The sequence below is a fragment of the Solea solea genome, chromosome 13, assembly GCF_958295425.1.
Source record: "Solea solea chromosome 13, fSolSol10.1, whole genome shotgun sequence".
In the NCBI taxonomy this organism is placed as follows: domain Eukaryota; kingdom Metazoa; phylum Chordata; class Actinopteri; order Pleuronectiformes; family Soleidae; genus Solea; species Solea solea.
The window spans coordinates 17,613,169-17,631,486 of NC_081146.1; the positions used below are offsets into that span (position 1 = coordinate 17,613,169).

The window sequence follows — 18,318 nt, forward strand, 5'->3', positions numbered from 1 at the left end:
CATACTAAAGTATGACTTTTTTGTTACATTTTGAACGACATACTATAGTATGACTTTTTTTTCACATTTTGGACGACATACTAACCTAGGACCTTTTTGTCACATTTTGGACGACATACTAACCTATGACTTTTTTGTCACATTTTGGACGACATACTAACCTATGACTTTTTTGTCCCTTTTTGGATGACATACTAAAGTATGACTTTTTTGTCACATTTTGAACGACATACTATAGTATGACTTTTTTGTCACGTTTTGGACAACATACTAACCTATGACTTTTTTGTCACATTTTGGACGACATACTAACCTATGACCTTTTTGTCACATTTTGGACGACATACTAACCTATGACTTTTTGTCACATTTTGGACGACATACTAACCTATGACTTTTTTGTCACATTTTGGACGACATACTAACCTATGACTTTTTTGTCACATTTTGGACGACATACTAACCTATGACTTTTTTGTCACATTTTGGACGACATACTAAAGTATGACTTTTTTGTCCCTTTTTGGACGACATACTAACCTATGACTTTTTTGTCCTGTTTTTGACGTTTTGTGACTTTTGTGTCCCGTTTTGGACGACATACTAACCGATGACTTTTTTGTCACATTTTGGACGTCATACTAACCTATGACTTTTTTGTCTCATTTTGGACGACATACTAACCTAAGACTTTTTTGTCACATTTTGGACGACATACTAACCTAAGACTTTTTTGTCACATTTTGGACGACATACTAACTTATGACTTTTTTGTCACGTTTTGGACGACATACTATAGTATGACTTTTTTTCACTTTTTGGACGACATACTAACCTATGACTTTTTTGTCACATTTTGGACGACATACTAACCTAAGACTTTTTTGTCACATTTTGGACGACATACTAACCTATGACCTTTTTGTCACATTTTGGACGACATACTAACCTATGACTTTTTTGTCACGTTTTGGACGACATACTAACCTATGACCTTTTTGTCACGTTTTGGACGACATACTAACCTATGACTTTTTTGTCACATTTTGGATGACATACTAACCTATGACCTTTTTGTCACGTTTTGGACGACATACTAACCTATGACTTTTTTGTCACATTTTGGACGACATACTAACCTATGACTTTTTTGTCACGTTTTGGACGACATACTAACCTAGGACTTTTTTGTCACATTTTGGACGACATACTAACCTATGACTTTTTTGTCACGTTTTGGACGACATACTAAAGTATGACTTTTTTGTCACATTTTGAACGACATACTATAGTATGACTTTTTTGTCACATTTTGGACGACATACTAACCTATGACTTTTTTGTCACATTTTGGACGACATACTAACCTAAGACTTTTTTGTCACATTTTGGACGACATACTAACCTATGACTTTTTTGTCCTGTTTTTGACGTTTTGTGACTTTTGTGTCCCGTTTTGGACGACATACTAACCTATGACTTTTTTGTCACATTTTGGACGTCATACTAACCTATGACTTTTTTGTCTCATTTTGGACGACATACTAACCTAAGACTTTTTTGTCACATTTTGGACGACATACTAACCTAAGACTTTTTTGTCACATTTTGGACGACATACTAACTTATGACTTTTTTGTCACGTTTTGGACGACATACTATAGTATGACTTTTTTTCACTTTTTGGACGACATACTAACCTATGACTTTTTTGTCACATTTTGGACGACATACTAACCTAAGACTTTTTTGTCACATTTTGGACGACATACTAACCTATGACCTTTTTGTCACATTTTGGACGACATACTAACCTATGACTTTTTTGTCACGTTTTGGACGACATACTAACCTATGACCTTTTTGTCACATTTTGGACGACATACTAACCTATGACTTTTTTGTCACATTTTGGATGACATACTAACCTATGACCTTTTTGTCACGGTTTGGACGACATACTAACCTATGACTTTTTTGTCACGTTTTGGACGACATACTAACCTAGGACTTTTTTGTCACGTTTTGGACGACATACTAACCTAGGACTTTTTTGTCACATTTTGGACGACATACTAACCTATGACTTTTTTGTCACATTTTGGACGACATACTATAGTATGACGTTTTTGTCACATTTTGGACAAAGTACTATAGTATGACTTTTTTGTCACATTTTGGACAAAGTACTAAAGTATGACTTTTTTTTCACATTTTGGACAAAGTACTAAAGTATGACATTTTTTTCACTTTTTGGACGACATACTATAGTATGACTTTTTTGTCACATTTTGGACGACATACTAACCTATGACTCTTTTGTCACTTTTTGGATGACATACTAAAGTATGACTTTTTTGTTACATTTTGGACGACATACAAACCTATGACTTTTTGTCACTTTTTGGACGACATACTAACCTATGACCTTTTTGTCACATTTTGGACGACATACTAACCTATGACTCTTTTGTCACTTTTTGGATGACATACTAAAGTATGACTTTTTTGTTACATTTTGAACGACATACTAACCTATGACCTTTTTGTCACATTTTGGACGACATACTAACCTATGACTTTTTTGTCACATTTTGGACAAAGTACTAAAGTATGACTTTTTTTTCACATTTTGGACGACATACTAAAGTATGACTTTTTTTTCACATTTTGGACGACATACTAACCTATGACCTTTTTGTCAAATTTTGGACGACATACTAACCTATGACTTTTTTGTCACATTTTGGACGACATACAAACCTATGACTTTTTTGTCACTTTTTGGACGACATACTAACCTATGACTTTTTTGTCATATTTTGGACGACATACTAACCTATGACCTTTTTGTCACATTTTGGACGACATACTAACCTATGACCTTTTTGTCACATTTTGGACGACATACTAACCTATGACTCTTTTGTCACTTTTTGGATGACATACTAAAGTATGACTTTTTTGTCACGTTTTGGACGACATACTAACCTATGACCTTTTTGTCACATTTTGGACGACATACTAACCTATGACTTTTTTGTCACATTTTGGATGACATACTAACCTATGACCTTTTTGTCACGGTTTGGACGACATACTAACCTATGACTTTTTTGTCACATTTTGGACGACATACTAACCTATGACTTTTTTGTCACGTTTTGGACGACATACTAACCTAGGACTTTTTTGTCACATTTTGGACGACATACTAACCTATGACTTTTTTGTCACATTTTGGACGACATACTATAGTATGACGTTTTTGTCACATTTTGGACAAAGTACTATAGTATGACTTTTTTGTCACATTTTGGACAAAGTACTAAAGTATGACTTTTTTTTCACATTTTGGACGACATACTAAAGTATGACATTTTTTTCACTTTTTGGACGACATACTATAGTATGACTTTTTTGTCACATTTTGGACGACATACTAACCTATGACTCTTTTGTCACTTTTTGGATGACATACTAAAGTATGACTTTTTTGTTACATTTTGGACGACATACAAACCTATGACTTTTTGTCACTTTTTGGACGACATACTAACCTATGACCTTTTTGTCACATTTTGGACGACATACTAACCTATGACCTTTTTGTCACATTTTGGACGACATACTAACCTATGACTCTTTTGTCACTTTTTGGATGACATACTAAAGTATGACTTTTTTGTCACGTTTTGGACGACATACTAACCTATGACCTTTTTGTCACATTTTGGACGACATACTAACCTATGACTTTTTTGTCACATTTTGGATGACATACTAACCTATGACCTTTTTGTCACGGTTTGGACGACATACTAACCTATGACTTTTTTGTCACGTTTTGGACGACATACTAACCTATGACTTTTTTGTCACGTTTTGGACGACATACTAACCTAGGACTTTTTTGTCACATTTTGGACGACATACTAACCTATGACTTTTTTGTCACATTTTGGACGACATACTATAGTATGACGTTTTTGTCACATTTTGGACAAAGTACTATAGTATGACTTTTTTGTCACATTTTGGACAAAGTACTAAAGTATGACTTTTTTTTCACATTTTGGACGACATACTAAAGTATGACATTTTTTTCACTTTTTGGACGACATACTATAGTATGACTTTTTTGTCACATTTTGGACGACATACTAACCTATGACTCTTTTGTCACTTTTTGGATGACATACTAAAGTATGACTTTTTTGTTACATTTTGGACGACATACAAACCTATGACTTTTTGTCACTTTTTGGACGACATACTAACCTATGACCTTTTTGTCACATTTTGGACGACATACTAACCTATGACTCTTTTGTCACTTTTTGGATGACATACTAAAGTATGACTTTTTTGTTACATTTTGAACGACATACTAACCTATGACCTTTTTGTCACATTTTGGACGACATACTAACCTATGACCTTTTTGTCACATTTTGGACGACATACTAACCTATGACTTTTTTGTCACATTTTGGACGACATACTAACCTATGACTTTTTTGTCACTTTTTGGACGACATACTAACCTATGACTTTTTTGTCACATTTTGGACGACATACTAACCTATGACCTTTTTGTCACATTTTGGACGACATACTAACCTATGACTTTTTTTTCACATTTTGGACGACATACTAAAGTATGACATTTTTTTCACTTTTTGGACGACATACTAAAGTATGACTTTTTTGTCACATTTTGGACGACATACTAACCTATGACTCTTTTGTCACTTTTTGGATGACATACTAAAGTATGACTTTTTTTTCACATTTTGGACGACATACTAACCTATGACCTTTTTGTCAAATTTTGGACGACATACTAACCTATGACTTTTTTGTCACATTTTGGACGACATACAAACCTATGACTTTTTTGTCACTTTTTGGACGACATACTAACCTATGACTTTTTTGTCATATTTTGGACGACATACTAACCTATGACCTTTTTGTCATATTTTGGACGACATACTAACCTATGACCTTTTTGTCACATTTTGGACGACATACTAACCTATGACCTTTTTGTCACATTTTGGACGACATACTAACCTATGACTCTTTTGTCACTTTTTGGATGACATACTAAAGTATGACTTTTTTGTTACATTTTGAACGACATACTATAGTATGACTTTTTTTTCACATTTTGGACGACATACTAACCTATGACCTTTTTGTCACATTTTGGACGACATACTAACCTATGACTTTTTTGTCACATTTTGGACGACATACAAACCTATGACTTTTTTGTCACATTTTGGACGACATACTAACCTATGACTTTTTTGTCACAATTTGGACGATATACTATAGTATGACGTTTTTGTCACATTTTTGACAAAGTACTAAAGTATGACTTTTTTCTCACATTTTGGACGACATACTAACATATGACTTTTTTGTCACATTTTGGACGACATACTATAGTATGACGTTTTTGTCACATTTTTGACAAAGTACTAAAGTATGACTTTTTTTTCACATTTTGGACGACATACTAACCTATGACTCTTTTGTCACTTTTTGGATGACATACTAAAGTATGACTTTTTTGTTACATTTTGAACGACATACTATAGTATGACTTTTTTGTCACATTTTGGACGACATACTAACCTATGACTTTTTTGCCTGTTTTTGGACGACATACTAACCTATGACTTTTTTGTCACATTTTGGACGACATACTAACCTATGACCTTTTTGTCACATTTTGGATGACATACTAACCTATGACTTTTTTGTCACTTTTTGGACGACATACTAACCTATGACTTTTTTGTCACATTTTGGACGACATACTAACCTATGACCTTTTTGTCACATTTTGGACGACATACTAACCTATGACTTTTTTGTCACATTTTGGACGACATACTAACCTATGACTTTTTTGTCACATTTTGGACGACATACTAACCTATGACTTTTTTGTCACATTTTGGACGACATACTAACCTATGACCTTTTTGTCACATTTTGGACGACATACTAACCTATGACTTTTTTGTCACATTTTGGACGACATACTATAGTATGACTTTTTTGTCACATTTTGGACAAAGTACTAAAGTATGACTTTTTTCTCACATTTTGGACGACATACTAATATATGACTTTTTTGTCACATTTTGGACGACATACTATAGTATGACTTTTTTGTCACATTTTGGACGACATACTAAAGTATGACCTTTTTTCACATTTTGGACAACATACTAACCTATGACATTTTTGTCACATTTTGGACGACATACTAAACTACCAAAAAAACAACTGTTCTTGAAATATGACAACCTGTCCGTGCGTGGAAGGAGGAGGGGAGGGGGGGAATTAGGGAGGGGCTTGTGAGTCCCTCTCTCTTCGTTAAAACTTGGTGTTGTAACATCTCCCACAGTTTTGAGAAAACCCTCACACATGTTATGTCATGTTATTGATCTATTGAAAAACTGCAAAAATGTCCATATACATATGAATGGGAAACGGTCAAAAGAAGGAGAAATACCAAGCTGACTTTGGAGTATCACAGTGTCGTCATACTTTAAAGCCCACATAGACCGGAAGCTCCAATTAACGCTGCGTTTGTGTGTGTATCTGCGTCATTACCTCGTTTATGAAACCCTAAAGTTTCAGAACAAACAGTTCAGCAACTGCTGAGAAAATAGTGTTGTATTGTTTTCCTGGGCTCTGCGAAGCGGATCGGCACTTCCTTAATTTGATGTCATCATCAAAAATCCTCACCACTCCTCTCACCACCGTAGCGCCTCCTAGGGCGGGCACTAGTCCGGGCACATCCAGTTGCGTACATTCAACCGCAGAAGAAGAAGAACTACTCTTGTTGTAGCTGCTGAGATGCAAAGCATCCACTGTGCCAGAGGGGGAGCTGTGTATCTGAGAGCTGGCCTATCTATTATGTCACTTCCAGGTACCTGGCCAATCACAGGACAGTGGGAAAGCTCTCGTTGGCTGGCCAATCACAACACAGTCCACGTTCTGGGGGTGTGATTTTAGTCTGAAACAGCGCATCTGACGAGAGCGTCAGTGCGGAGATATTTTGATCGGCTCGTTTGCAGCGATTAGGACGTTTTTAACCGTGAAAACAAGTTAATATATGTAAGTAGACCTCCATAACTAACATATATGTGTGATACAAGCATTCTATTCATTAACGTAGAAACGTGTAACATACAAATAAATAGACATACAAGTGGAGTATTGGTGCAAAAAGTATGTACATATGAAAGCTGTAGTTGTGCAAAATGATATTTATCAAATATGAACAATTACTCTGGATTCTTTCTTTCTGAATAGACCTCATTACTAGAACTAGAGTATTGGAATTGGCATTTTTACATCAGGCATTTTTAATATGAAAAGGCCTTCATTCTGAACACTTATGTTGTCGTTATATAACCCTTTAATCATATAAAATATTCATAACAGTTTACCTACCAAAAATATTTGACGTCACAAATAGGACTGTGTTACAAAACTGTGAAATGTGTGAAAACTGTAGGTGTGCAAAATAATATTTCACATGTGTGGCCAATTACAAATGATTTGACTAGTCTTCTCTGTCTCTTTGTCTGTCTGTGTGTCTCTATCACTGTCTCTGTCCCAGTTGCTGTGGTAGTGAGGAGGACGCTCCTCTCTTCAGCAGGACCAGAGACTTAGATAAGATAAACCCGCTAACCTCAATGTCACTAATCTCTGAGCTGAGAGGATCACCTTCTTCCTGCACTCCCTCACCTTCACTGTCTGTCTGTCTCTCTCTCTCTCTCTCTCTCTCTCTCTCTCTCTCTCATGCTCGCTCTCTCACACACACACGGGTTTCCACGGCTTCAGAGGACAGTGCATTGACTGGAATTCATTTCCTGTAGACTTCCTCTAAGCTTAAAACCATAATTACTACTGGCCTAATCCTAACCTTAACTATTACCAGTTTAAATCTAAATCTAACCTTAATCTAACCACAATTCAATTCTTAGACCTAAACTTCAGGTCTTCTTAGACCTAAACTTAATCAGTTCTGAGGAACTGATTAAGTTCTGCCTCATTAGGACCAGGTTTTGGTTCCCATGAGGACGACTGGTCCTGACAAGCTTGGTGTATATGTGATATAAAAGAACACACGCACACTGTCTCTTTGTCTTTACTTAGTCCAATCTTTTTCCACTTCCATTACTCCCTCCCAACCTATAACCTCAGCAAGGTTCCATGAATCACTCTGCTCCATTCGCTCATCTCAGTTTTTGTGTTTCCTCCTCAGCGATACTGTCAGCTGAGGTTTGCTTTTACTGGAGTTCATAAATCCTCAAACATTAGCAACAACAGGCATCAGTCTCTGACATCTGCTGCTGTGACTTCTGTGTCCGTGTATCTCTCCCAGTGTTGGATTTCGTTTGTGTTCTCACTCAGCACATGGCTGACCACAGGTTAAGACTAAACCAGTGTGACGCTCCACGGCAGCACAATTATATTGCATTACCTTTTGTTCGACACACCTTTTGACACAGATTTTTTCCCCCAGCTCGGCTCATGTTTGCTCCACATTTTCTAGTAAACATCAAGTTGTCACAAGCTGTCACCACAACAAATGGGAAAGCTGATATTTTACCTGACAGTACTTTCCTAGGAAGTGACTTTACATTTTCTCATGAAGCTGGAATTAGGATTCTTCTTCTCAAATGTCCCAAAGGAATGAATCATTCTGCTCTAATTGTTAATAGGTTTGAAGTGAATGACATTCATTAAAATGTGCAGCTCTTCATCAGAATACAAAATACACTATTTCAACTTGATCAATTAAGAAAAGATCAAATTCACGGGAATTGTACGTTTTTGTTAAACTGTATTTGTTTAACTTAATGTCTTTTGCACTCAAACAGGACAATACTGACCTTTTTTCATTTAAGTAATATACTGTATATAATTCAATTATTTGATTTTAATGCTGCATTAACTGGTTTTCTTGTCCTGTCAGTGCACAACAGTACAAACCGGTAACACAAACAGCATTTAAGTGGAGAATCAAATCTGCTTTTTAATTTCTAAAGGCTATTATATCTATTATAGTGTTTTTTTTAGTTACTAGAGTTGAGATTACTGAATGAGTGACACCTGTCACAATGCATATCGTGATTTGACCCACCAATCATAAACTATTGGAACAGTTTTGCTATCAATTTCACATCCTGAAGGACACTGTATGGTCAGAAGGTGTCTTCTTTGTCTTCTTTTCACACCAATAACTGTTACACTGAAACTTTTCTTTGTTCAAAGTCTCCCATTTATTGTCCAAACGTTTTTGTTTTTTTTGAGTCGGCACCGAACACACCAGGGCCTTAAGTATGTCACCAGCCAAGTTTCATGCCTGTGAAGCATCAGTGGATTAATGGAAAGACAGATGTTCCCTAAAGTAACAGAATCAAAAGGATTTCAATAGTTATCATTGTTAAATAAGGTCAATATAACTGTGAAATGGTGTCAGACCAGACCAGATACAGTGATCAGCAGTGAACCAATTACAGGCCTCTTGTGTGGGGGGGTGTTCAGAGGCCCACACCTATTCTTAGATGATGATGTTTTATTAAAAACAGTAGTAGTGATGTTAATCTGTGACGTTAGACTGTGACCTGCAGCTGACTCTCACCTCTCTTGGAAGCGTCTTGTCTCCTGACAGAGTGAAAGTCCCCCACAGTTGTTAACTTGCATGATGAATGGTTCCTTACTGCTTCTACAAACTCACCCCTCTGGAATTTGTTTACAGGCCCTGGGGTTCTGCTCTCTCACTGTCTGTTCAGTGTTATCCCACACTCCTAAAATTAGTGGAAAAAAAAAAAAAGAAAGAGAAAAGATGATGTTAAAATGTTCTTATTTCAGAGATTTCAGAGGCTAGGCCACACGTCGTTGTTAATTGAAATAGCACATTAGCTGTGGTCACTGTTTCCCCACCAGTCGGGATTGGTGTCTTAACCGGACCGACCCCAGCAGCCAGTTTGGTCAAGCCACCCTCCAAATGGTTCTTGCTTATTCCATAAAAACCTTCATCTGGAAAAAATTTCTTTAAAGCAATGGGGGAAAGGGAAAAAAAGAGAGACAGAAATCCCTGCAGTGGAAAAGCCATCAGAGAGCGTCTGAGCACTCAGACGAGCAGGAGGCATGAGGAACGTATGGATCGCTGTCAAAGCATCTCAGCTTTTATTTAAAGGTAAACAGGTAATTATGAGTACATTCACTGCTAAATTCATGCAGCCTCAGCTTTCACCTTCTTCTACAATATTTCATAACATACTCTAACTATAAAGCGAAAGCTCCCTCAAATTAAAAGCCCCATTTCATTTGAGGCTGAATCTCAAATTAAGGAGCAGAGATTTAGGCTCCTTTGACGCTGTTCTTACATCAATCTGACTTCTTTAAACCAAAGCTCAAATGAGAAGAAGGGATTAAGTAAAGCCACGCTCGAAATTAAGTGTGAGAGAAGCAGCCTGCCATTCACCGACAATAATGCAAAGGTGTGGCTCTGATGACTGTTGTACTAAATACTCTATCATGGCTCTAGATGGATCACTAAAGAGAGAGAGAGAGACAGAGAGAGAGAGAGAGACAGGCACCACGTCTGGTATTTAGACTCAGCAGGGTCAGTGCAACAAACTATAAACACAACACTGACTCACATATTATCAGAATCAGAATCAGCTAGCGTGAGTGCATGTACAAGGAATTCAAAGCCAGTTTTTCTGTGTATACTTAACACACAAACATTACACTGAAATAAACATGTTGGCCCCATGCTATAATTTGAAATATTAGCATTCTCGTGGAGGGATGTTTGTGGCCACAGTCTATATTTGTTGTTTTTTTTTTTAGTCTCTATGTGGAGGGAATATCTGGCTCTATGACTTTACTCATCTGAGTCCGTTTTGAAAACTATTTTTTCTCTGCAGCAGGATAAATAGGAAAGGATAAATAAAAGCAATATGACAAAATTAGTTAAAAGCACGAAGCTAAATTGCTGTGCACCAGGTGATAATAATCCCATGGGTTCTTATTTTGAGTAACAGCCTTAAAGATAAATAGATAGTTAATCTGTATAGGTAATTAAAAAATACTGATTAGTACAACTGTTGAACTAATTTTTGTGTCAGATAAGTACAGATGACTTCCTTAAGAGTGCACAAAAGACAATCCATCCATCCATTTTCTACCACTTTATCCTCCACAGGAGGCGCTGTGCCAATCTCAGCTGACATAGGGCGATAGGCGGGGTCACACCCTGGACAGATCACCAGTCCATCACAGAGACACGTATAGAGACAACCAACCTCACACCTATGGTCAATTTAGAGTGTCCAATGTCCCTAATCCCCAAATCTGCATGTTTTTGGACTTTGGCATGAAACTGGAGAACCATATACATAATATAAATAATAAAATGATACATATATTTGTTTAACACTACCAGTGTAGAATGGGACTTGACAACCTGCTCCTGAATCACCGCTTCAGTTGGTAAGCGCTCGGTTTGTCTCCACATGGAGCGTCAGAGCTGTGCTGAACTAACGATGTTTAGATTTGACGGGTTAGACTCTTCTCAAAGCATTCCTGGTTGCAGCAGCTGTTCCCCCCCCCGCCCCCCCCCCAACCGCTCCCCCGGTTCATATATGAGCCACAAATGAATCTGTTCCATAAGTGATTTCAGTGTGCGTCATGGATCAAAGCCACTGTTCTGCTCCCGTGCAGAGACACACTCTGAAGGTCAGCTCTTAATTCAATTTGGTTCCGCTCAATTTATAGTGCCAAAAAATTGAATTGAATTGAAAATCACAACATACACTATCTTAAGGCGCTTCACAGAGTGAGGTTGGGACCTAACAATATGAAAGAGAAAGTTTCCAACTTTTTCCAGCAAGGTTTGGCAACAGTGGACGGAAAAGTCCCTTTTAAGAGGAGCCCAAGGGTGGAGAGCTGAATTAATGAAATCAAGTGGCTCTCCTCCAAAGTGTGAAATTCTGTTTGTATTATTTTAAAGCAGACTCAAAAGAGGGCCAACCTATCCTTTATGTTTAGACAGTTTGATAACAGGATGAATTATATATTAAAAAAAAGGCCAATAAGATATTATTAAATATGCGGCGATGCTAACGCAAAACAACAAATGTCTCTTAAATGTCTGTATGTGCATTACTGTTAAGCCCCAAGCGATTAATCATTCCCTTAATGGCTCAGATTAATGAGCTGTAAATGGGCTTAAGTGAGAGCGATAAAGCCCTTATCGTGTTTGCCATATATAGAACTGTGTCGTTGAGTGAATCTCTTACTCACTCCGTGTTTTCTTCTGTATATCCCTCTGTATCTAGGACAAGTCTGTCATGTGACCTGTGTGGCAGTCAGCTCTGTTGTGGCTCTGCAGGCTGATTATCCATGTGTGTGTGTGTGTGTGTGAGGAGGGGTGAGACATGGTTCTAGTATGAGAGAGACTTATTTTTAAGATATTATTTTGTTTTGGTGGATGCAATTCTCCACCCATATTTATCAGCAGCTCTTTCTTTGTGAACAGGTTTCTGGCTCAGCCTGTAGGGCCCAGCAGGCCATAGCTGGGATTTTCTTTGAATGGAGCGGGGAATCCACGTGAATGCAACTCGTTTCAGTGCAAAGAGATACTCCTGTGAACAATAAAGAAAAAGAAAAAGAAAGAAAACGACCACGCGACCCTCACGTGCGTGAATGAAAGACAACAAATGAGCAGGTTCCCAAAGTGGTGCAGTAAACATGATATAGATTCACTTGAATGAAAGAGCGACATCGCAAATCGGGTTTTCAGATATTTTATTGATGAAAACATCATTAACCTTTTGACCCATTGGACACATGACATAGCAAAAAAGGCTATTGAGAACATATCCGTCGAAGCCCAGTCACAGATTCAAAAGCACTGCCAAATCTGCAGTGTCTGTTACATTTATAAAAATAACAATCATTAAAAAATATACATACAAGACAAGGATCTTTTTTCTTTCTTTTTCCAAAGTGTCGTTTGTAAAAGACTGCGCGAGAGCAGGAAAAAAAGATATTTGAGACGACTCACACACACACACACACACAAGACAAAGCATATTACCCACAATCTCTAAGTGAGAGGCACAATCCCTAACTGACAGGCAGACTGGAGCTAACTAGCTAGTCAGGTGTTATAGACTTCACAGAGTATCAAAAGACAATACATTTGCCTGCACAATCCAAAGGATACCATCGACGTGGACAGTCACTGGTAGAAGGAAACAACTGGACAGTGCAGATGTTATGTGAGACACAGGAAATGCATTTTTTTTTTTTTCCTTTCCTTTTCATGATGCTGAGATGCATTGATGCTGGACGTAGAGTCTAACCTTCGTCTTTATGCTTGAAATCACCATTTTATTTTATTTTATGTTTTGCCATTAAGGAAGGCGCGGTATAGTTTGCAAAGCTATGGCATGTCATTAAATATATACAGTATATATATATACACACACAGTTCTTTAAAATTGGTGTGGATTGAAGCATACATTATAATCATTATTATTACTATTAGACATCATTAAAGCGACATCACAAAGGAAAAAAATAAGTTGTGAAGCTGGTGTGAACTTTTCACTCTCTTTTCTTTTTTTTTTTCCTTTCATTTCAAACAATATTCGGACGATGGAAACAGAGCAAATGCTGATGACAGGATGTTTTGGTGTTCCCTGAAAAAAAGGGGGGTGAGCTGCAGCACCGTGCATTGACTTGCAGTGCGACTGAAACAGAGACAGTTTGTACAGTACAGCATTGTAGCCCTAAAGTGATAAACCCCATCACCAGCTGCACCCATCTCTCCAGACTGACTCACTCTGCCTCCTGCCACATTTCCCTTTCCCTCTCCTTTTCTCTCTCTCTCTCTCTCTCTCTCTCTCCCCTACTCTATCTCCTCGTCTTCTTTAAAGACATCACCTTTGTCTGCAGTGCATCAACAAATGGCTCATCAAACTTTAGGGCTATCAGTGGGGCCACCAAAAAGTTTTGGCACAACAGTTTCTGAACCCTGAACAGAGTGTCTACAGATCAAACTTCGGCTAAGTTTAAGCTCTTCAGCAGCAGCCGAGGAATTCCCTGCCAGGGTGCTACAGCAAATAGTGTCTCATCGTCATCTGCGGTGTCTCTGCAAATATACTTCAACCAGGAGGAAGCACAGGAACACACACAGCAGCTCTCTGTCAGACTCTGAATGCGGTCTTTTCCTCTTATCTTCCGTCATGTGAAGTTTTTTTTTTTTTTTTTTCTCTGACAAGAAGAAGAAGAGAAGCACCACTGTACAAAATCAGGAAAATGTATGAGCTTGATTGAGCGTTTTCTTAGTTGCTGATGATTTGTAAATGATGCCAGTGTTAATTTGGATCATTTGAGCGTCAAAATCGGGAGTTTCCTCACATCCATATGAGCTATTTGAATCTTGGAATTGAAAGAAAACAAACAATCACTTGCACTTTTGACTGCTACTTTACTTGAAAGACAACACTGACTCCTGGTGCTAATATGCATCCAAATGCAAACACTGACTGCACTTGATTTCACGTATACATTCACAAACCTCTGGGCTGCTGATGTCTTGAGACTGGGGCAGATTTGCAAAAAGTCGTATGGCCTGCTCATTTTCTTTGCCCCCTGAGAGGCAATAGGCACTTATTAACACACGTATGTTCACATATACAAATAGACATAAAGTATATTCATATTTTTTGTTTATTTTCTCTGCATCAAAATTGGGTTTTTACTGTTAGAAACGATCAAAAAAATAATAATCTTTGGTCTGTAAACCATAGTTATGTTCAACTGTAAGGCGCTGGTGCTGTCAGCCTGTGATCCAAACGATTTTAGCAGCACGTCACCTTAGTTCATCTGAAGTAAAGCAGTGTAGGGTGCGTGCGGGAGCCCTGCACGCACCTACGATTGCACCCAGAGTGTGGGTGTGTGTAAGTGTGTGTGTAAGTGAGAAACACACTCCTGAAAGTTGGGCTGTAGTAGCTGTCAACTTCAGGACACTGATGTGGGCGTTTGCCCTGCTCACAGGACATGCTGGCTAATGAGTTCTTGGCAGATTGGATCGGTCTCGATGACAGTTCTGCTGCTTGCGTTCAAAAGCCCGTCACATATTTGCATTTAGCCATCAGCCCCCGAGCTACACCAAATAAGTATTTTTCCAAACCTATCCAGCCTGCGCAGGAGTCAGGCGCCACTGGTGTTTCAGGAAATGTGAAACATTCACACTGGAATACGTATTTGGGTTAAAAGCCAGCTGTAATATATTTAGCATACATACTGAATGTATGAACAAAATCACAAGCTTTGATGCAAAACAACATAAAAAGAAGACTCCTTTGGGTTTTTTTTTTTTTTTTTTTTCCTTTCAGCTGACAAACACTGGGCAGGTTTGGGGTGGCAACTATGCTGCTTTATCCTGTTCAAACAAATCACACTCTCTCCCTCCTCCTCCTCCTTCCCTTAGGGCTGTCTCAGTTACAGGGCAGCCAGGTGGAGTACGCAGCCTGCTGGCAAGCAAACACTGGCTGTACCTGCGCAATGTAGTAGTTACTAAAGTTGCCATCTGCCACATAGGGAGCAGGTTGATAGTAACACGTGACGTTAGCCACGTTGGGAATGACGTTCTGCTCGGCAAGCACTCGCACTGCCAGCATGGCGATCAGCCCTAAGGTCTGCCGCCTCTCGTGCCCCATGAGACACACTGTACTCTCGTTGACCACCCCGTGGAGGGTCATCAGGTAGTCGTACTTGCGGTCCTCCAGGCCCACAAAGTGGTTTTGAAGGTATGACTCCAGCTTACGCTGCTGCTCGCCAATGTCAGAGAAGTCAATGAAGAACCGTGAGCACATGTAGCGCTGCAGGGATTTCATCTCGGTCTCGGAAGCAGCCCGGAATCCCCTCACCAGCAGATGACAGTACTTCAGCAGACCCCCACCTCGGATCTCTTCCGGGTTGCGGGTGCAGATGACCTTGTGACGTAGGTGGTCCAGGGCCTCGCTGAAGTCCCCGTATACACTCTCGCCCATGATGGTGGGGTGGAAAGTCTCGGACATGGGGTTCTCTGAGCATTCGTAGAAGAGCAGCAGGGAGTCCAGCTTGATCTGAAAGGAGTCCACACTGAACTCAAACTGCCGCCGAAGAGAGTCCACAAACTTCAGCTCGACGTTCTTCCCCCGGTTGTTGGAGAGGGAGATGAGACTCCATCTGTCGGAGTCATTACACACCTTCACCATCTTCTGCACATAGGCTTCCTGTGTGTGTGTGTGTGTGTGTGAGGATATGAAGCAGAGGGGGGAAGAAAGAATAAACATTTAGTTGACAGCTTGAACGGGATACAATAATACTTTTCAGAGCCACAGAGTATTATGCACATAGGAGCTATTGACACATTTGGCACATAAGTAATATCTACACATCTCTGTGATAATACTGTGATATTCATGTCACTGACTATAGAATGTACTTGGATATAGGATGCATATGGCTGAGCTCAGAATCCTTTCCAAATTGGATTAATTCAATCCTCTTAACTACAGAAAACTAATATTGTACTATCAGTAAACTGATCTAATTGCACATTAAGCTGCGCGTAATGGCCGCTAAGCCGAATTGACACAAATGCAGTTAAATCTTATCACAAGTAGAAAAGTAAACAAGTGAAGCAGAGTGAAGGATACATGTACCTTTAACGTTAACGGTGTTATTTTCTCCTTATTCACACAGTCGGGTAAAAAGTCCAGGAGACAGTCCAAAACTATGTCCTTCACAGTCTGGAATTCACTTTCTCCTTTCATGTCTGCGCAAAATATGAGGTCGAGGTCCTTATAACCCAGTCCGCTGTCCCCGTGCAGTATGTGACTGGCCGCGGAGCCGTTTAACCGCACGTCCCGGACGTGGATCTGTTTCTGCTCCATTCGACTGCGCACCACCTTGACGATCTGCCGCGGCTGCATCTCCAGAGTGGGAAAGTTCCCGCGGCCGTGGATCGGTATGGTCTCGGTTAGGATGGCGTCCAGCCGCTGCACTTGCTCCCAGTTGAGGACGCTGACGGTGCTCCCCTCTGTGTCAGACATGGAGCTGGTGTTGGAGCTGCTGTCGTCCTCGGACATGGCGTTGATGAAAAAAAATTCCACAAATTAAAATCAAATTCTGAAAAAAAGGAACAAAACAGCGGCGGCGCCTTTACGCACAGATTGTGTAAAGTAGAGCGACTGTAACTTCATCCGCGTCAGTGTTTGAAGAATTTGAAATACGTATGAAAAGATGGTCAAATATAAATATATGATTAAAACAAAACAAAACAAATATTAAATAAGCAGCGCAGTTAGTGGCGAAGCCTGTGGTGGAGATCCAGTGGCGCAGATGTCGCGCTGAGGGTTTGAGTTGAAGACGAAGTGCAGCTTTATCAGAACACGCGTGGAGAGAGACGAGTCCGAACTTTCTCTTCTCTGTCTCTGAGCTTTTCAAACGATTGCTCCGGTGCAGCTGTCAGTGCGTCCGAGCGCTGCGCATCACAGTCTGTGAGGGGAGCGAGGCATCCACGAGGGGGTTTGCTTTTCCGCCCGTGACTCCATCGCCAAAAGGCACGCCTACGATTTGATGAATTTGCATGAATACGCAGCTCCTTTTGGTACAATCCTCCCTCCCTCTCCCTCTCTCTCTCTCTGTCTCTCTCTCTCTCTGACGATCGACCTTCTTCTTCCTTCTCAGAGGAATCCTGTGGAGCTATACGCGTATTTTTGATTTCTCCTCACAGCAGCTGCCACAACAAATAACGCGTATGCGCTCAGGAAGTCCAACTCCCTCTGTCTCCCTCTGACTCTGTTCAGTTCGTCTCACTCGTGAGGGAGTTAGTGAGGAGGTCACCTGCCCACCTGACCTGCAGCCTTCTGCTAGAAGTGTCAGCTGTGCTTCATCCCGCTCCCCCCTCACGCACCCACTGTCTGCAGACTCAAGACTCGACTTTATCCACCATCTCCTTGATTTTAGCGTGATATGACACTGATTTGTATGCAAATGCATGTCCAACAACAGTAGTACATGACAAAAACCCTGCTCATGATAGTTGCGCCCAAATTTACGCAGCACAAGATATTTCCTGTAGTTTGGATTAACCCTCTATAATCCAAAAGTAACATTTAGGAAGAACTGAAGTATTTTCCAATCTCTGAGGCTGTAATGAGCTTCCTCCTGGTTGTGGTATGTCGCCCTCTGTGGGCCGGTTCA

General features: G+C 39.6%; 1 protein-coding gene across 1 annotated transcript; it reads right to left on the minus strand.

Annotated features, from left to right (window-relative positions):
* Positions 1-12,844: 12,844 nt before the first annotated feature.
* On the minus strand, positions 12,845-18,023 carry tent5aa (terminal nucleotidyltransferase 5Aa). The gene is made up of 2 exons (XM_058648442.1): positions 16,776-18,023; positions 12,845-16,343 (listed from the first exon to the last, which is right to left on the minus strand). The coding sequence occupies exons 1-2, from the start codon at positions 17,199-17,201 to the stop codon at positions 15,564-15,566; spliced, it is 1,206 nt and encodes a 401-aa protein (XP_058504425.1). The 5' UTR covers positions 17,202-18,023; the 3' UTR covers positions 12,845-15,563.
* Between the last annotated feature and the right edge of the window lie 295 nt (positions 18,024-18,318).